The 14,847-nt window shown below is 38.4% G+C and overlaps 1 protein-coding gene across 4 annotated transcripts in view; it reads right to left on the bottom strand.

The window, feature by feature from the left end:
- LOC120518483 (Fc receptor-like protein 5) overlaps nt 1-14,847 on the bottom strand; it is a 51,765-nt gene that overhangs the window by 16,893 nt on the left and 20,025 nt on the right. For all 4 annotated transcript variants that reach the window (XM_039741295.1, XM_039741297.1, XM_039741298.1 and 1 more), the window contains 4 exons: nt 13,680-13,952; nt 11,190-11,465; nt 5,590-5,874; nt 1,836-2,111 (listed from right to left, as the gene is read on the bottom strand). In XM_039741295.1, coding sequence (XP_039597229.1) covers nt 1,836-2,111; nt 5,590-5,874; nt 11,190-11,465; nt 13,680-13,952 — 1,110 coding nt within the window. The remainder of the gene's footprint in view (nt 1-1,835; nt 2,112-5,589; nt 5,875-11,189; nt 11,466-13,679; nt 13,953-14,847) is intronic.

Genomic DNA, 14,847 nt, shown 5'->3' with positions numbered 1-14,847 from the left:
CTGCATGTATGTAAATGACAGGGAGGTCAGTGGAATGGTAAGGATGCAGAGAATAGAGCTGAAAAAAGCGGATGAGTTTACTTTGGATCAACAATATGGAGTAACAGGGATTGTAGAAGAGAGTTAAAAAAGAGAGTGCAGGTAGGGTGGAATGGGTGGAGAAGAGTGTCTGGAGTGATTTGTGACAGACGGGTATCAGCAAGAGTGAAAGGGAAGGTCTACAGGAGTGAGACTAGCTATGTTATATGAGCTGGAGACGGTGGCACTGACCAGAAAGCAGGAGACAGAGCTGGAGGTGGCAGAATTAAAGATGTTAAGATTTGCATTGGGTGTGACGAGGATGGATAGCATTAGGAACGAGTACATTAGATGGTCAGCTCAGGTTGGACGGTTGGGAGACAAAGTCAGAGAGGCAAGATTGTGTTGGTTTGGACATGTGCTTAGGAGAGATGCTGGGTATATTGGGAGAAGGATGTTGAGAATGGAGCTTCCAGGAAAAAGGAAAAGAGGAAGGCCTAAGAGGAGGTTTATGGATGTGTTGAGAGAGGACATGCAGGTGATGGGGGTGACAGAGCAAGATGCAGAGGACAGGAAGTTATGGAAAAAGATGATCTGCTGTGGCAACCGCTAACGGGAACCGCCGTGAGGCGCCAATCACGGAAATTGGTGACACTTAGAAACTTGACTTGTGATTGGGGGGTGACTCTGGGTCTGTCATGTCTCCTCCTATGAGAGTTTCTTCCAGTTTTCAATTGCCTTTGAATTGTGTAGGACACCACTGGACTCACTGACCCTTTAATTTTTTTTTTGCAATTTCTCTAAATGAAAGGCCCACACTTCTAAGAGTAATAATGCTCCGTCTCATTTCATTTGTAATTGCTGTTTTCTTGCCATTATCACTGGAATTTACAACTTTCTACAGAAGTTGGGACACCTGTGCAAATTCTTTGCTTCAACTTGCAAGACTTAATATACTTTTATTGATGCAGAACATCTGTAAGTTGAAACCTGTTAGTTGTTCCCTGAAGAAGGGCAATTTTTCATATTCTGAAATTACCTTTTTTTCAGTGTTTGCTAACCTAAAGTTGAAATTTAAATCTCCAACAGTTTACTGCTTACCTTTTCACCATTTTAGGTCACTTATTCCTTTTCAACTGATTAAAATTTAAGAAAAAATTTTAAAACTGAGGTGTTCTAAAACTTTTGACTGGTATTGTATTACATTTGCTATTGGTCATTTCTTGCTGTCAAAGTGACATAGTGCAAGCAGACTTAAAATTATGTTAAAAAATGGACCAGTGTATGAAGGCGTGAATGAGGTGTGTGCCCTACAGTTTGGAAGAAACAACAGCCAAGCAGTGTGCCTGGCTGACTTACATTTAGGGTATCTCAATTGCCTGTACAACTAAGCTCCCTAGTTTCTATACTTAAATTGTTAACACCAACAACCTCAGCTAAGAGATGGGAATTTGGTGATCAGGCTGATAGTCACCTATCTGTCTGTGGTGCAATGACATAAAAATACAGAATGCAAGTACCTTTAACAAAAACCCATAAAATGTCACTATATTTTATCTTGTATCCTTAATTTTAAACTAATTCATTCCACTTAGGGAAATTCTACTTCAGTTACTTACCAAACCTCACTGTGTGCCTCATGGTTGGTGACCCTTACATGTATGTTTCTGTTTTTCCTGATATTTTTGAATTCCTAAAGTTTAACCAAACCTTCATGAATCTTATTTTGGCCCCACACCTTAATACTTATTTAACAAGTTCAGCCCTGAGTGGATCACATGGCTCTTGAAAAATCACAAAATTGGTTACTTTCTTACTCCACACGAGGACAGAGACTGGCAGGCTTCGTTTTGTCACTGTGTTTAACTGCCCTTCACATTCATACTCTCCAGTGTGGCTTTCATTGGCAGTTGTCGTATACTGTGCTGAGGAGCTGCTTTCTGTCACTGGCTCGCCATCCTTTAGAAACGTGTATAGCAGGGGTTCAGTGAAATGATGCTTCAACACATTGGCACTGCACGCTAGAGTAAGAGGCTGACCTTCTCTCACAAAGGCTGTGGGGACTGCTTGTAGGATCACAATGGAAATTAATTCTGAAATAAAGCAAAATATGTTTCTTTCACCATTGTCTTTACATTTTAATAGTTTTGAAATGAAAAAGACTTTTCTTTTGCCACTGGCCACACACAAGCTTGCATAGTGAAATAGAACTTGATAGTAGAGAAAAACCTTAAGACATGTTAGAAACGAAAGGAGAATGTTTAGCTCATCAAGGTTATCTGGCAAAAATACTAATAATCAATTTTCTAAATGCAGTTTTGACATTACAGGACCTTAGGGACCTGGAACATATCCTGACATCCAAACTCAGATGGGTAGCCATACATTAGATAGCACATTAATGCACACTCTGACAATCAAATCAGTGTTACCCGTCATGGCAGGTAATTTACAGTCATCTGTCGACCTGACAACATGTCTTTGGACCAGTATCACAGGAGGAAATGCACACAAGCATTGAGCAAATATTCAACCTCCACATAAATAGCACACCAGCACAGAATGAAATGAAAGATCCAAGAGACATGATCTGTTTCTGTCACGCCTTGTATTCTTCTCTCATTAAGTCAATTATAAGTTTTAAACCATCTTAGCTAGATGGCTTTGGACTGTAAGAGGAAGCACACATGAACACTGTGATAGCTTTCCAACTCCACAAAGAAGGCACCTCTGTTGGGACTCAAATCAGGATCCAAGAACCATAAACTAGCACCGCTACTTGCCGTTCACACTGAGTGAATTTAGTGTATAGTATTAAATCGATGATATTTGTCTAGACTAGTGCTTCCCAAACTCAGTCCTGGGGACCCACTGTGGCTGCAAGTTTTTGTTCCAACCAGATTTATAATCAGTGACAACACCTGATTGCACTGATCTCATTTAAATTAGCTGGTATTTTTTTTCTCTTATTCTACATTCAAAAAAGCACAGCAGCATGATTTTTACATGTATAAGACATTTAGAAATATTTCTGCTTTTGCTATAGATTTAAATGTTTAACTCACTTTTGTTTAGTTCATTATATTTTGCCCTTTCTCTGTGCAGTTTTCCCCCTTCATTGTATCTTATTAATGACAATTAAAAATGAGCCAAGCAGACACGCTGGCAAACAACACACTGAATAATCAAAGGCTGCAAGTACTTTAGCATCAAACCCAATAATTAGTGAATAATGGATTAATTAAACAATTAGAAGACATAGAAAAAGTAGAATTAAAGTTAAGATGAAAATATTGTTACAAAGAAAAAAATACATTATTCCAAAATAGCTGCTTGTTTTTTTTTTTAACAAATTTAGTTTCATAATTTTTATATTGTTCCCAAAACACAGAACTTTGGTAATAACAGCCCAGGAGTTCAATTAAAAATGGAAGCTGGTTGGAAGAAAAACCTGCAGCCACAGGGGGTCCCCAGGACAGAGTTTGGGTAGCCTATGACAAAAAATGCATGTTTGGATGGGGACAAGAAAAGGCAATTAAAATTAAATATAAAATTAATTGTATTAATTAGGAATTAAATTGGGATCTAAAAGTAATGCAGCCAACCCACTCAAAGCTAACTTAAAGTCCCCAGTGAACCTAATGGTCTGTTTTCAGATTGAAGCTGTAATCTCCAGATTAACACCTACACTAATAATCCACTGAGAAGACTCTCCAAAATGCCATCAAAATTTGATCTAAGTCATAAGATAACAATACTATCTGCTATACTAAAATGTCATTCCATCATAATGGACCAATTTGAAATGTCAAATCAACCAAACTATGAATTTTTAGAGACAACATTCAGACTCCACACAGAATGCACATCTCCAAGGAATCAAAAGATAACCTAAGCACCACAAAGTGGCATAGATATCTGCTTCATCACAATTCTACCCTCTGAAATTGGTGAGCTTTAGAGTTACTAATCAGTCTGATGTAGGAGTCCGAAAACAAATAAATCCCAATATGTTTCAAAGCGTGCATTCCCAAACTCTTCCAAAAATTTCCACTAGAGGTGAAAACCGTCAAACCCAAGTAACAAGGGCAAATACAGAACTTTATAAAAATCAAAAGGTTTTATTTCCACAAATATGTTCTATCAAACAGTAGAGCTCTGAAGAGCACAAAACGCATTAAGGATTTGCCTAGGCAATAAGGATATTGCAGGCAAAACAGTCCTAAAAACATATGGCAGCAGGTCAAAAATCCAGAAATATCAAAAAGCACAGTAGAAACACAGAAACTCACCAAAACACCCAAATGCATTCAGAAAGAACTACAGTATTAGGAACTGTGGGAGTCCCTCCAGATTTATAAGCCACAATGACTGGCAGGTAGTCCCGCTTCTTGGGAGGCCACCCACAAAACACAGGGAACATGATCAAGGCATTTGATTCATAGACGTAATAACAAATAAACAATACAAATAAAACACAAGCAATAGTCATGTAAACAAAAAAGTTAGTAAACAGAAGAAGCTTAATTGTAAAGGTGTTAAACTCAGCCTGGAGTGCTGCAGTGGCTGTAGGTTTAGGTTCCTGCCTCTTTTTAATTAATAACCAGTTACTGCTGCTAATGTAACATACTTCTTTTGCTTTTATTATAATTAACTTACTTTTTTTCTTTAAATGTCAGCCAAATAATATAGAGAGGAAAAGTGAGCCATTAGAGGACCATCTTACTCAGGGGTCTCAAACAGACCTGCAGTCACCATTTAAACTCCATTCAATCTCCAATTTATCTTTTTTATCAGTTTTATCATTTTGCTACACCAACCATTTGTAAAACAATTTTTTTTCCTGGGATCACCAACCAATATCTTTTTGAGAACATAATAGGTCAGTATATATATATATCCTTCACCTTTATTCAAATATTTTATTGAGACACATTTTATATGAAAGACAGAGATGTTAAATGGGATCCATGTTAGCTAGTTCATCTGTTGGCTCACTTTGCATCTCTTTATTATTTGCCTGCTTGTTGAAGAAAAAAAATGAAACAGTTAAAATGCATGTTAATTAAAATCATGGCAATACAGTACAGTATGTGCCATTAGCCTTAGTAATTGGTTAGTAATGGAGAAAGTGGATAGAATGAAAACTGCTTCCACTGTAGCCCTCCAGTAACTGAGTTTGTCACCCATGTTGTGCCACCAATAATTTTAATAAAATAGGCCAGTTACTCTTTTATTCACCACTGCTGCTATGCATATTATTAGAAGTTAGCAGTCCTGTCTCATTAAACGAGATGCAAGCTTCATGTCATACAGGCTCATGTAGACCCTTTTAGGCACAGCATGCTGCTCCTGCCACTTGATTCTTACTCTTGAATCCTTTCTGCTCATTCATTATTTTTCCACCTTTATGCTATATGAAGGCGGGGTTGATTTAGCGAGAAATGAGGGTCTTGAACACTATTCATTTCTCTTATTGTAATAAAGAAGATTCAAGCCCATGAGTGTTGCTTTCTGTCTTCCTCAAGTTTAATTTTTTTTTTAATAAAAATCAAAGTCAACCTCACTCACCTGAAACATGGAGGGCAACAGGTTTACTAGATCTTGTGCATTCAGTTCCCTCATTGGTCACGTTGCATGAATAGTTGCTCATGTTCTCAAAACGATGGAGTCTGAATTCCAATGTACTTTCATTTAGGATTGTTTTCAGAATTTCCCGATCTTTGTAATATGTGTAACGAAGTGATGAGACATTATACCATTGATTTACTTGGGTGTAACAGTGGAGAGTAACCAGGTCTCCTTCCCAGAATTGGTACTGACTAAATTCCAAAATGGGTTCAGTTATGGCCTCAACTAATAATAAAAAACAGAAGAATTAATAAAGCAGAGTGATCATTATATCAGAAACTAGTTACCCAGCTTTGCCTAGAAAATTTCGTAAGACAATCTGCATCAGTTATAGTGCAATCAATTAACTGAGTATATCAAAAGTACTACGTAACTATCTAAGTAACTACTTTTCTGTATACAATATTTACAGTTTCAAAAACCACTACTAATAAAAAGCATTACTAACAAGTTATTGAGTTGCATTTTGCATTGCAAAAGTCAGTAAGCCACATATAATTTCTGAAAATCTGATTTTACCAACAGCTGTTGATATGTTGCAAATAATAGTTGGTGAAAAAAAGTCTGAGAAGCTCAAAACAATACCTCTCTCTAATAATATGATCCAAAGAAGAATAAGTGACATGGCAGAATTATTATTATTATTATTATTATTATTCCCATGCTCAAGGTGCTTCACAAAGTCTTAAAAAGAACAGCAGGGTATATGTAACATTGGATACAAATATTTTCTGCATAGAACACTAAACAGATAAATACAGGATTTACGCAGCTTTAAATAGATTACAGTAAATATATTTGAACACAAGTTATTGAAAAAAATTAAGAAGTGCAAGCATTTTTCATTGCAAGTGGATGAATCCGCAGATATTTTAAACTGTGCTAAATTCATAGTACTGTATTTGTAAGGTATGATACCGAGACTGCGGTGGGCTGGCGCCCTGCCCGGGGTTTGTTTCCTGCCTTGCGCCCTGTTTTGGCTGGGATTGGCTCCAGCAGACCCCGTGACCCTGTAGTTAGGATATAGCGGGTTGGATAATGGATGGATGGATGGATGGATGGATGATACCGAGAATGGTGTTACAGGCGGCACAGTGGCGCATTGGTAGTGCTGCTGCCTCACTGTAAGGAGCCCTGGGTTCGCTTCCTGGGTCCTCCTTATATGGAGCTTGCATGTTCTCCCCGTGTCTGTGTGAGTTTCCTCCCACAGTCCAAAGTCATGCAGGTTAGGTGCATTGACAATTCTACATTGTGCTTGGTGTGTGTGTGTCCTGTGGCGAGTTGGCGCCTTGCCTGGGATTTGTTCCCTGCCTAGCGCCCTGTGCTGGCTGGGATTGGCTCCTGTGACCCTGTAGTTAGGATATAGGGGGATGGATGGTGTTACAGAAGAGATTTTATTTTGTAAACCATTAGAGACCAATGCTACCGAAAAAAAAAAAAAATTGACACTTTTGTGCAAAGTATTGGTAAGAATAACATTGACTGGATGAAATGTGTTGCTGAATGCATCAAAGTACCAATGCTATGACAGGACATCAAAATGGTCTTATTATCAGATTACAAGAGCTGATGCCAAATGCTAAATGGCTACATTGTTTTTTTACATTGAAAAGCTCTTGCATCCAAATCTTTTCCTTCTCAAGTGTATTGTGTTTTCAAATACATCATTAAAGTGATAAATTCCATCAAAGGAAAAACGTTGCAGGCTCATATTTTTTGAAACATTTGTGAAGATATGGATTCATTATATGAAAAACATCTTTATCACACAAAGTAAAATAATGGTAACATCTTCAAAGGAGTTTTACAGGTAAGAGCAGAACGTTTGATGTACTTGCAAGACAAGAAATTGGAATATGCAATCCTGTTTTCCAATTTTCTTTGGCTTCTTAGGCTGGTTTTCCTTAATGATATTTTCAGATATTTAAACACTATGAATAGTAGTTTGCAAGGCTGCAATGTTAACATAACAGCTAGGGTTGACTTCAATTGACAAAAAGACATTTTATTTATTCCAGTGCATTCAAGAACTCATGGAAAATTTAGCTATGTGTAATATGGAAAATTCTGAGGTCACACTGTGTTGCTGTCTCAAGTGACCGGGTTAGCATGAGCCTGTAGCCATCTTCTAGCAACTTCCAACATATGTATTCTGAAGTGACTTGCTTAATACCACGTCTCTGATTTCATAATTTCTATCACCCTCAAAATCACAGTCTTTAGCTCAGAGGTACCCAACTCCAGTCCTGGAGGGCCGCAGTGTCTGCAGGTTTTCATTGTAACCCCTGTCTTAATTAGTGACCTGTTTGTGCTACTAATTAACTTAATTTTGAGTTTACTTTATATCTACTGTAATATTTATTTTGTTTAAAGTTGTGTTTCCACATACAACATAAACACTTGTTAATAAGGCATTTTTTGTTTAATATTAGAAATCCTGTTGCAACAACCCCATCCCAACTCTCGCAACTCACACTTTGTGAACCAATGAACTATCTTCTATATCTATATATAAAAAAAGCAAAAAAAAAAATCTGGAGTGATCTCCCCTTGACTTTCTCATATACTCAGATATGGGATGGATATTTGAGAAGTAAACTGCAAGGCAATGATTATATTTTTATATTATGAACATTGAAGAACCATCAACAACAAATTAAAATTAAATTAATAATGTATTGAATAATTATTATAAAAGTAAAGTTTAATTAATCGGACTCTGCAGCTGCATGAATAAAAGGTAAAGAACCTCTTCTGGTTAATGAAAATAGCCCAAAAGTTGGCAGAAATATACGTTTTGTATCTAATCCTTGTTATACAAAATTTGGTTGGACTAAGTGAAAGCGTACACAAGTTATCGTGTTTACACACACACACACACACACACACACACAGACATAATTCCAAAAATGGTATTTTCAGACTCAGGGAGGTCTAAAACGTCAAGATTCATTAGAATCTCGAAATTGAATTTTTGGAGGATTCCAATACTTTCCCTATACTTTGTATGGGAGAAAGTAAAAAAAAAAAATGACAAAATGTTCAGCATAATGTCATCTGTTGTCCACAAGAGGGTTTTCATGTCCAAAAAACAAAGACGCACAAAGAGAGGGGCTTTATAATTATTTGGTAAGCATAAAATGAGATTGATATAGCAGACTGCACAGGGCACAAGATAAATCTGATTTCCTTGCTTACTGTAACATATTTCTGATATTTATTCGGGAAACCAAAGTACCTGAATGAATATGAGGAGAACATGCAAACTCCACATAATGCCCAGCTCAGGATTTCGATTCAGAGTCCTGGGGTCTCATTTATAAAATATCTCCCTACTATAATACCCTACTTGATGGAGGGCGTTGTCATTTCTCAGTTTCTCTGAAATGTTGCATACACATGAGTCAGAATTGTCATAAATATATGCATGTTGCCTTGTCAAGTTTTAGTTTATAAATCCCAATGTTTATGTCGAAAATTGCATACACAAATTTCAAGCCTCTTTTTGTGCATAGGCAAGCTTTATAAATGAGGCCCCAGGCCCAGATCCAGGGGCTCAACAGTATATTGTGGCAAGCAGCTGGGGGCAGTGCCCAGCCAAGACCACGAGGGGGTGACCACCCTGGTGCCTTTGGGGACCACGAGAACAGAGCTTAGAAGACTGAAACCCTATATGGGCCCGTGGTCACCGACAGGGGGTGCCCAGATGCCAGGAGAGCCCTGGTCCTCAGCACTTCCACCACACCCGGAAGAGCTGGGGGGACAAAGACCAGGGACACCCGGAGTGCTTCCGGGTGCATTGCTGGCACTTCCGCCACATCAGGGAGTGCCAGCAGAAGATCATTGGGAGGCACCTGGAGCACGTCCAGGTGGATTTAAAAGGGGCTGCCTCCCTCCATTCAATAGCTAGAGTTGGGAGGAAGAAGGACAGAGCTCGGGAGGAGAGGAGTGGGGGTGGACCTGAAGAGAGAAAGGCATTGTGTGAGGCCTGTACTTTGGGGGAGTATTGGGTTGTGTGCTGTGTCACTTGTGTAACTAATACTTGTAAATAAATGTATGTAAATAAACCGATGTCTACCTGTCTGTGTCCGGGCCATATCCCCCAATATATACTGATTATGTCATTTTGTAAAATGTGGTTAATTTCTTGAATCTGTTTAAGGTGTCAGTTAAGCTGTCTGTTAAAAATGTTTTAAGTTTGCACCACATGAGTTTAATTGACAGGACAGGGACCTTTTGACTTGCAGGACTAAAGGGTGCAGAAGGAGGATACAGCCAAGTTTCATTTCACATTCAAGTTGTATTATAAATTTTGTTCTTTTTAATACTAATTTTGTGTGTTTTATTGTTTTAAAGCTAATTGTTTTTAATGTTTACATTTTTCTAAACATATTTTTTGCCCGATTTTCATAGAATGCATTGTTATGTGAAGCCTGTACAACAATACATATTGTGAAATAGGTGTATAATCCCTTGTCAGGGATGCCAGGGGCCATGACCTGGCTGGGACGTCATGAGGGACCGGATGTGGGTCTGTGCCCACCCTGGATCACGTGGGGGTCGCCTTCCTGGTTGTTTTGGGGGCCAGGATGTTACCCCAGCACTTCCGCCACACCAGGAAGTGCTGGGGGGAAGACTTAGGACAGCGCCCGGAGAGCTGCCGGGAGGACAGCCGACACTTCCGCCACGCTGGGGCGTGGCCAGAAGAGGAATGCCAGGAACACCTGGGGCTCATCCGGGGACTCTATAAAAGGGGCCGTCTCCCATCATTCGGGGCTGGAGTCGGGTGGAAGCAGGACGAGGCAGAAGAGGTGTGGAGGCGGCCCGAGAAGAAGGCATTTGTGGCCAGGACTGTGATTATTGGGGTTTGTGCACTTTATTGAACTGGGTCTGAGTGACCAAATCATTGTAAATAGTTGTAAATAAACGTGTGGTGGTTTGATAAACAACATGTCCGCCTGTCTGTGTCCAGGTTGGCTCCACACCCTTTGATAATATAGTTCTAAGGATGTTATAGGGGGTTGGGTAGATGTTCAGGAAAAATGTTCCTTGCATCAGGCGGCTTTATGAAAGGTCTCTTTTTCTGTTTCTAACTGTTGCTGGGTTAACACTTGTATTTTTTAACGCACCAGCCCTGTTGTCGGGTATACTGTTACATGTTGGATTTTTAAGACTTTATCACACCTTGACCCCCATGCATTTCAAATGCCCCCTTTCCATTTTGGTCTGGAGCTGGAACTGAATAAGGATTCTTTTATGTCAGTTTGGAGAAAGCTAAGAAGCCTCCAACACAGCGAGAGAGGGAAAGTGTCACCTCTCTTGTTTGGAAGCAGAGACTGCCATCCTAAGTTTTGTTCAACCTTCAGTGTTTTTTTCCTTGGCTTTTATAACACAGTTGCAGAGGACTTAAAAAAGACAAGAAACAAATATGTGTCATTGTGTGTAGTCAGCCCCCTGCAGATAAATGTTTTAAGTTGTGGAATCATTTCTGTGGCTTAGCATCAACATATCACTAATTCTAAGATTCTGATATTACTTACCTTCCGCTTTGAGTTTGATAGGATCACTTAGTTTTGAGTAGGAGGGTGGTCTTTCCAGAAGTCCTTGACAAGAATACTGGTATTCAGAATATCTATTCATATGTCCAATTTCATAAACATCCATATTTCCATACAATTTATATCTACCTCCATTTTTGTAAAATACATATTTCCAGTCATTGTATTTTCCAGGTACCTCACATCGAAGTTTTACTTTCTTCCCTTCAAACTTGTTAGAACAATCCACTTCTATTGTCAAAACAGCTTTAGGGCGCTCTGGAGCAATGAAAATGAAAAACTTAGACAAATAAAATGTGCACTGATGGGAAATCTTAATACAGAATAGAAAAAGGCACATCTACACTTCAAACAACATGATTGAAATAAAGCATAGCAAAGATAGGCTAAGGGTGCTTCAGGACTGGACTTTAAATCAGAGAGTAAAATGCTGTGGTCTGTTTTGTCTGCGGCTCACATTTCATTATGTGCAGCCTTTTTCTTTTCTCCATTAACAAAGCAATGAAATTGTTTCATATAAAAATTTGTAAATTTCTAATTTCCATTATTCCGTAAAATCTCTAAAAATATAAAGTCTATTATTCTTTGGCAATCAGTGAATAACACTATTTATTGGTTTGCTGCTCCTCAGTCTCGCTAAATAATTTTGGCACCTGTTAGCACTGCTGCCCTCATTAGCGCACATATCAAAAGATGGTTGGTCACCATTGCCCAACTATCAGCGTTGTACACAATGCCCACTTTCTGCCTTTCACCCTCACTGCAGTGAGTTGTTCTTTCACAATACCTTTCTGCATGTGGTGTCTCCTGCTTCCGACATTTATCATGCTTTTCATAAAATGTGAGATTTATCCATTGTCTATTACACTTAGTCTTAATATATGTTCAAAGCTATCCCAGAAGCATCAGACATAATCATGACTAGAACACCAATCCTCCTCTTAGTAGACCCTGCCCCACAAACACACACACACATGCACTTAATCACACTAGGACAATTACAATTATCAATTCACCTAGAATTTAAGTTTTTAAGATGTAGGAATAAGATTAGAGTACCTAAAAAACCAATGCACACTCGGTAAGCAACCAGGTAAACACTTCAATAAAATATATCACAGGCTGGTTTGAAAGGTTCCGGAGTGCAGGCCATTAGTTTATTAATCCCTGACAAAAGATTTTAAACTGGGAACTGGAAAACTGCATACATGTTTGCTACTTGTATTCCATGTCCCTTTTGCTTTTGGTATATCTTTACTCTTTTGCCCTGTGTATTAAAATATGGCAAAAGGAAAAAGCAGGGACAAAGAAAAAAATGATTATGGTGCAACATTTAGGTTAATTTTTAAACTAAGTGTGCATAGCAATAACAGTAACGCTACACATTTTTGAATCAATTTCCAATGTTCAAAATATTTTATTTTTTGTTTGTCTCTGGTGATGAGATATTCACCAGGTCTGCCGCAGTCTATGCCAGATTTTTATACAGATTGGTCCAGGATGCCATTTGTACAGAGAGCCTCATGTTAAAGGCTGCTTAATGATAGCATTCTATATAAAATGCACTAATTCTAATAAATTTTCAGTGTTGTGCCTTTCTAGAAACTTTAATATAAATTGCTAAATAAGGGGTGATTTTCTACAAAAAACAGCATAACATTTCTCAGACCTGCTTATTTTAGTCCAAGGTCATGAGTCCCTGGAGCCTATCTTGACAGTGTTAGGCATGAAACAGGAACCAATTCTATGGAAATGCCAGTCTAACAGAGGGCACACCCACATACACCCTCACTCATACTGGGCCAATTTACAGTCACCAGTTCACATGTTTTAGGGTATGTGGAGGGGAAACTGGGATAGACAGAGAAAAGCCCCTGCAGATATGTGAATAACATGCAAATACTTGATCTACAGAGCAGCAGTACTGATATGGTGGAAAGTTTTTTTGTTTCTTTAATATTACTAAAATCTTAAAGCAAGCCAAACTTTATGGAATAAAAAAGCATTAATCTATGCATCTTTTTTTTTCAAATCTGCTTAATCCAGTTCAGAGTTTTAGAGGCTAGTGCTTATTTTAGCAGCTTTAAATGTAAAGTAAGAACCAATCCTGAATGAGGTGCCAGTGCATCACAGGGTATGTTCAATTATACTAGGTTCATTTAGAGATGTCAATCAAGCTGACATGCATGTCTCACATAGACAGAGACAGGACAGGACCAGCAGCACAATGACAGTGACTAAGCCAGAATTGAAACCTAGCCATCCGAAGCCATGAGGTAGCAGCACTAACCTCTGTTCCACAGAGAGAATTTAGCACCTAGAAAACAAAATCCTGAAATCTACACAATTTAAGAGACATTTTTTATTTTGTGCTAAAAGCAAATATACTAATAATCATTCCAGACATTACAATACACGTTATTGGTCTTGAAACTAAATTATAGCAACAACTAAAGATATGAAGCAAATTACCTGACACCTGCAATGTAATTGTGTTGCTTTCTATGTAAGAGTAAGACCATCCTCTACATGTGTAGACACCACTGTCAGACATGCTGACTGAAGTAATTTGGTATGTAGACCTAGAATTTACTTTTGAGTAGTCAATGGGCCTTTCCATCCCTCCTTTGTACCAGGTGAACCATTCACTGTTGCAAGATTTGCAACGACATCTCATTGTAACAGTATCCATTTCAAATACCTCAGTTGGTTCTGGCTCCACGGTCAAAATGAGATTGTTGTTTTCTGTTTGAAAGAAAAAAAATCAGAATTTGTAATATTTGTTGTGAGCCATCAATCCTATCACCACTACAAAGACATTGAATAACTATCTAGAGGGTGATGGCTTGTTTGCCAATATACAGGATGAATTATTTTGTATGGATTGTGGCACAAGGATTAAAGCCAATGTCACGTTACATCTCATCTAGTCATGGGGGTTGTCAGATTTCCTGATTACAGTTGTTTGGACCATTTGCATTTAAATGACTAAAAATCACTACCCATGTCACATTTACAAACTGAGTGCTGTTATTTCAGCACAGTTTTGGTTCCCAAAGCAACCATCCACATGAAGGTTCTATAAAGAACCCTTAGATCCATTACAGAGTCCATAAATAATCATTAATAGATTATACTAGATTTGCAAAATTCAAATGGGCTTATGATTTTTGGGTTTCAGGTTTTCTTGATCTGTTAGGATACTGACTATGCAGGCTAGTAAAGAACCATAAAGTACCATTAAAGAACCATTATTTTTAAGAGTGTACTTCTGGAGGAGCTGTCAAGCACACAGAGAACCCACAAGACTAAAGACAAATTCAAACCTGTTTTATCAGTTTTAGTTGTTGGGCGCATCACATTAGGGGATCAGCTTAATGAAAGCGTGTTGCCAAGTGTCTCCAATTCTCTAAGGTTATGTAAATGAAGGCTGTGACTGAAAACTGTTGGAAAATCATCTAATGTGACACGGCCTTTAGTGTCCTGGGTTTGAATTATGTACCTGTTCACTGTCTTTGTGGAGTTTACAATTTCTGTCTGTGTCTGAGTAAGATTTCCTCCCATATCCTAAAGACATGTAGATTAAACTGATTGGTGATTCCAAACTGTCTCTGTGTTAGTGTGGGTGTGAGCATGGGTG

Source organism: Polypterus senegalus, chromosome 18, assembly GCF_016835505.1.
Source record: "Polypterus senegalus isolate Bchr_013 chromosome 18, ASM1683550v1, whole genome shotgun sequence".
In the NCBI taxonomy this organism is placed as follows: Eukaryota; Metazoa; Chordata; class Cladistia; order Polypteriformes; family Polypteridae; genus Polypterus; species Polypterus senegalus.
Note: the sequence above shows the minus strand (reverse complement) of the source record. Positions and strands in the feature narration are given on the sequence as shown.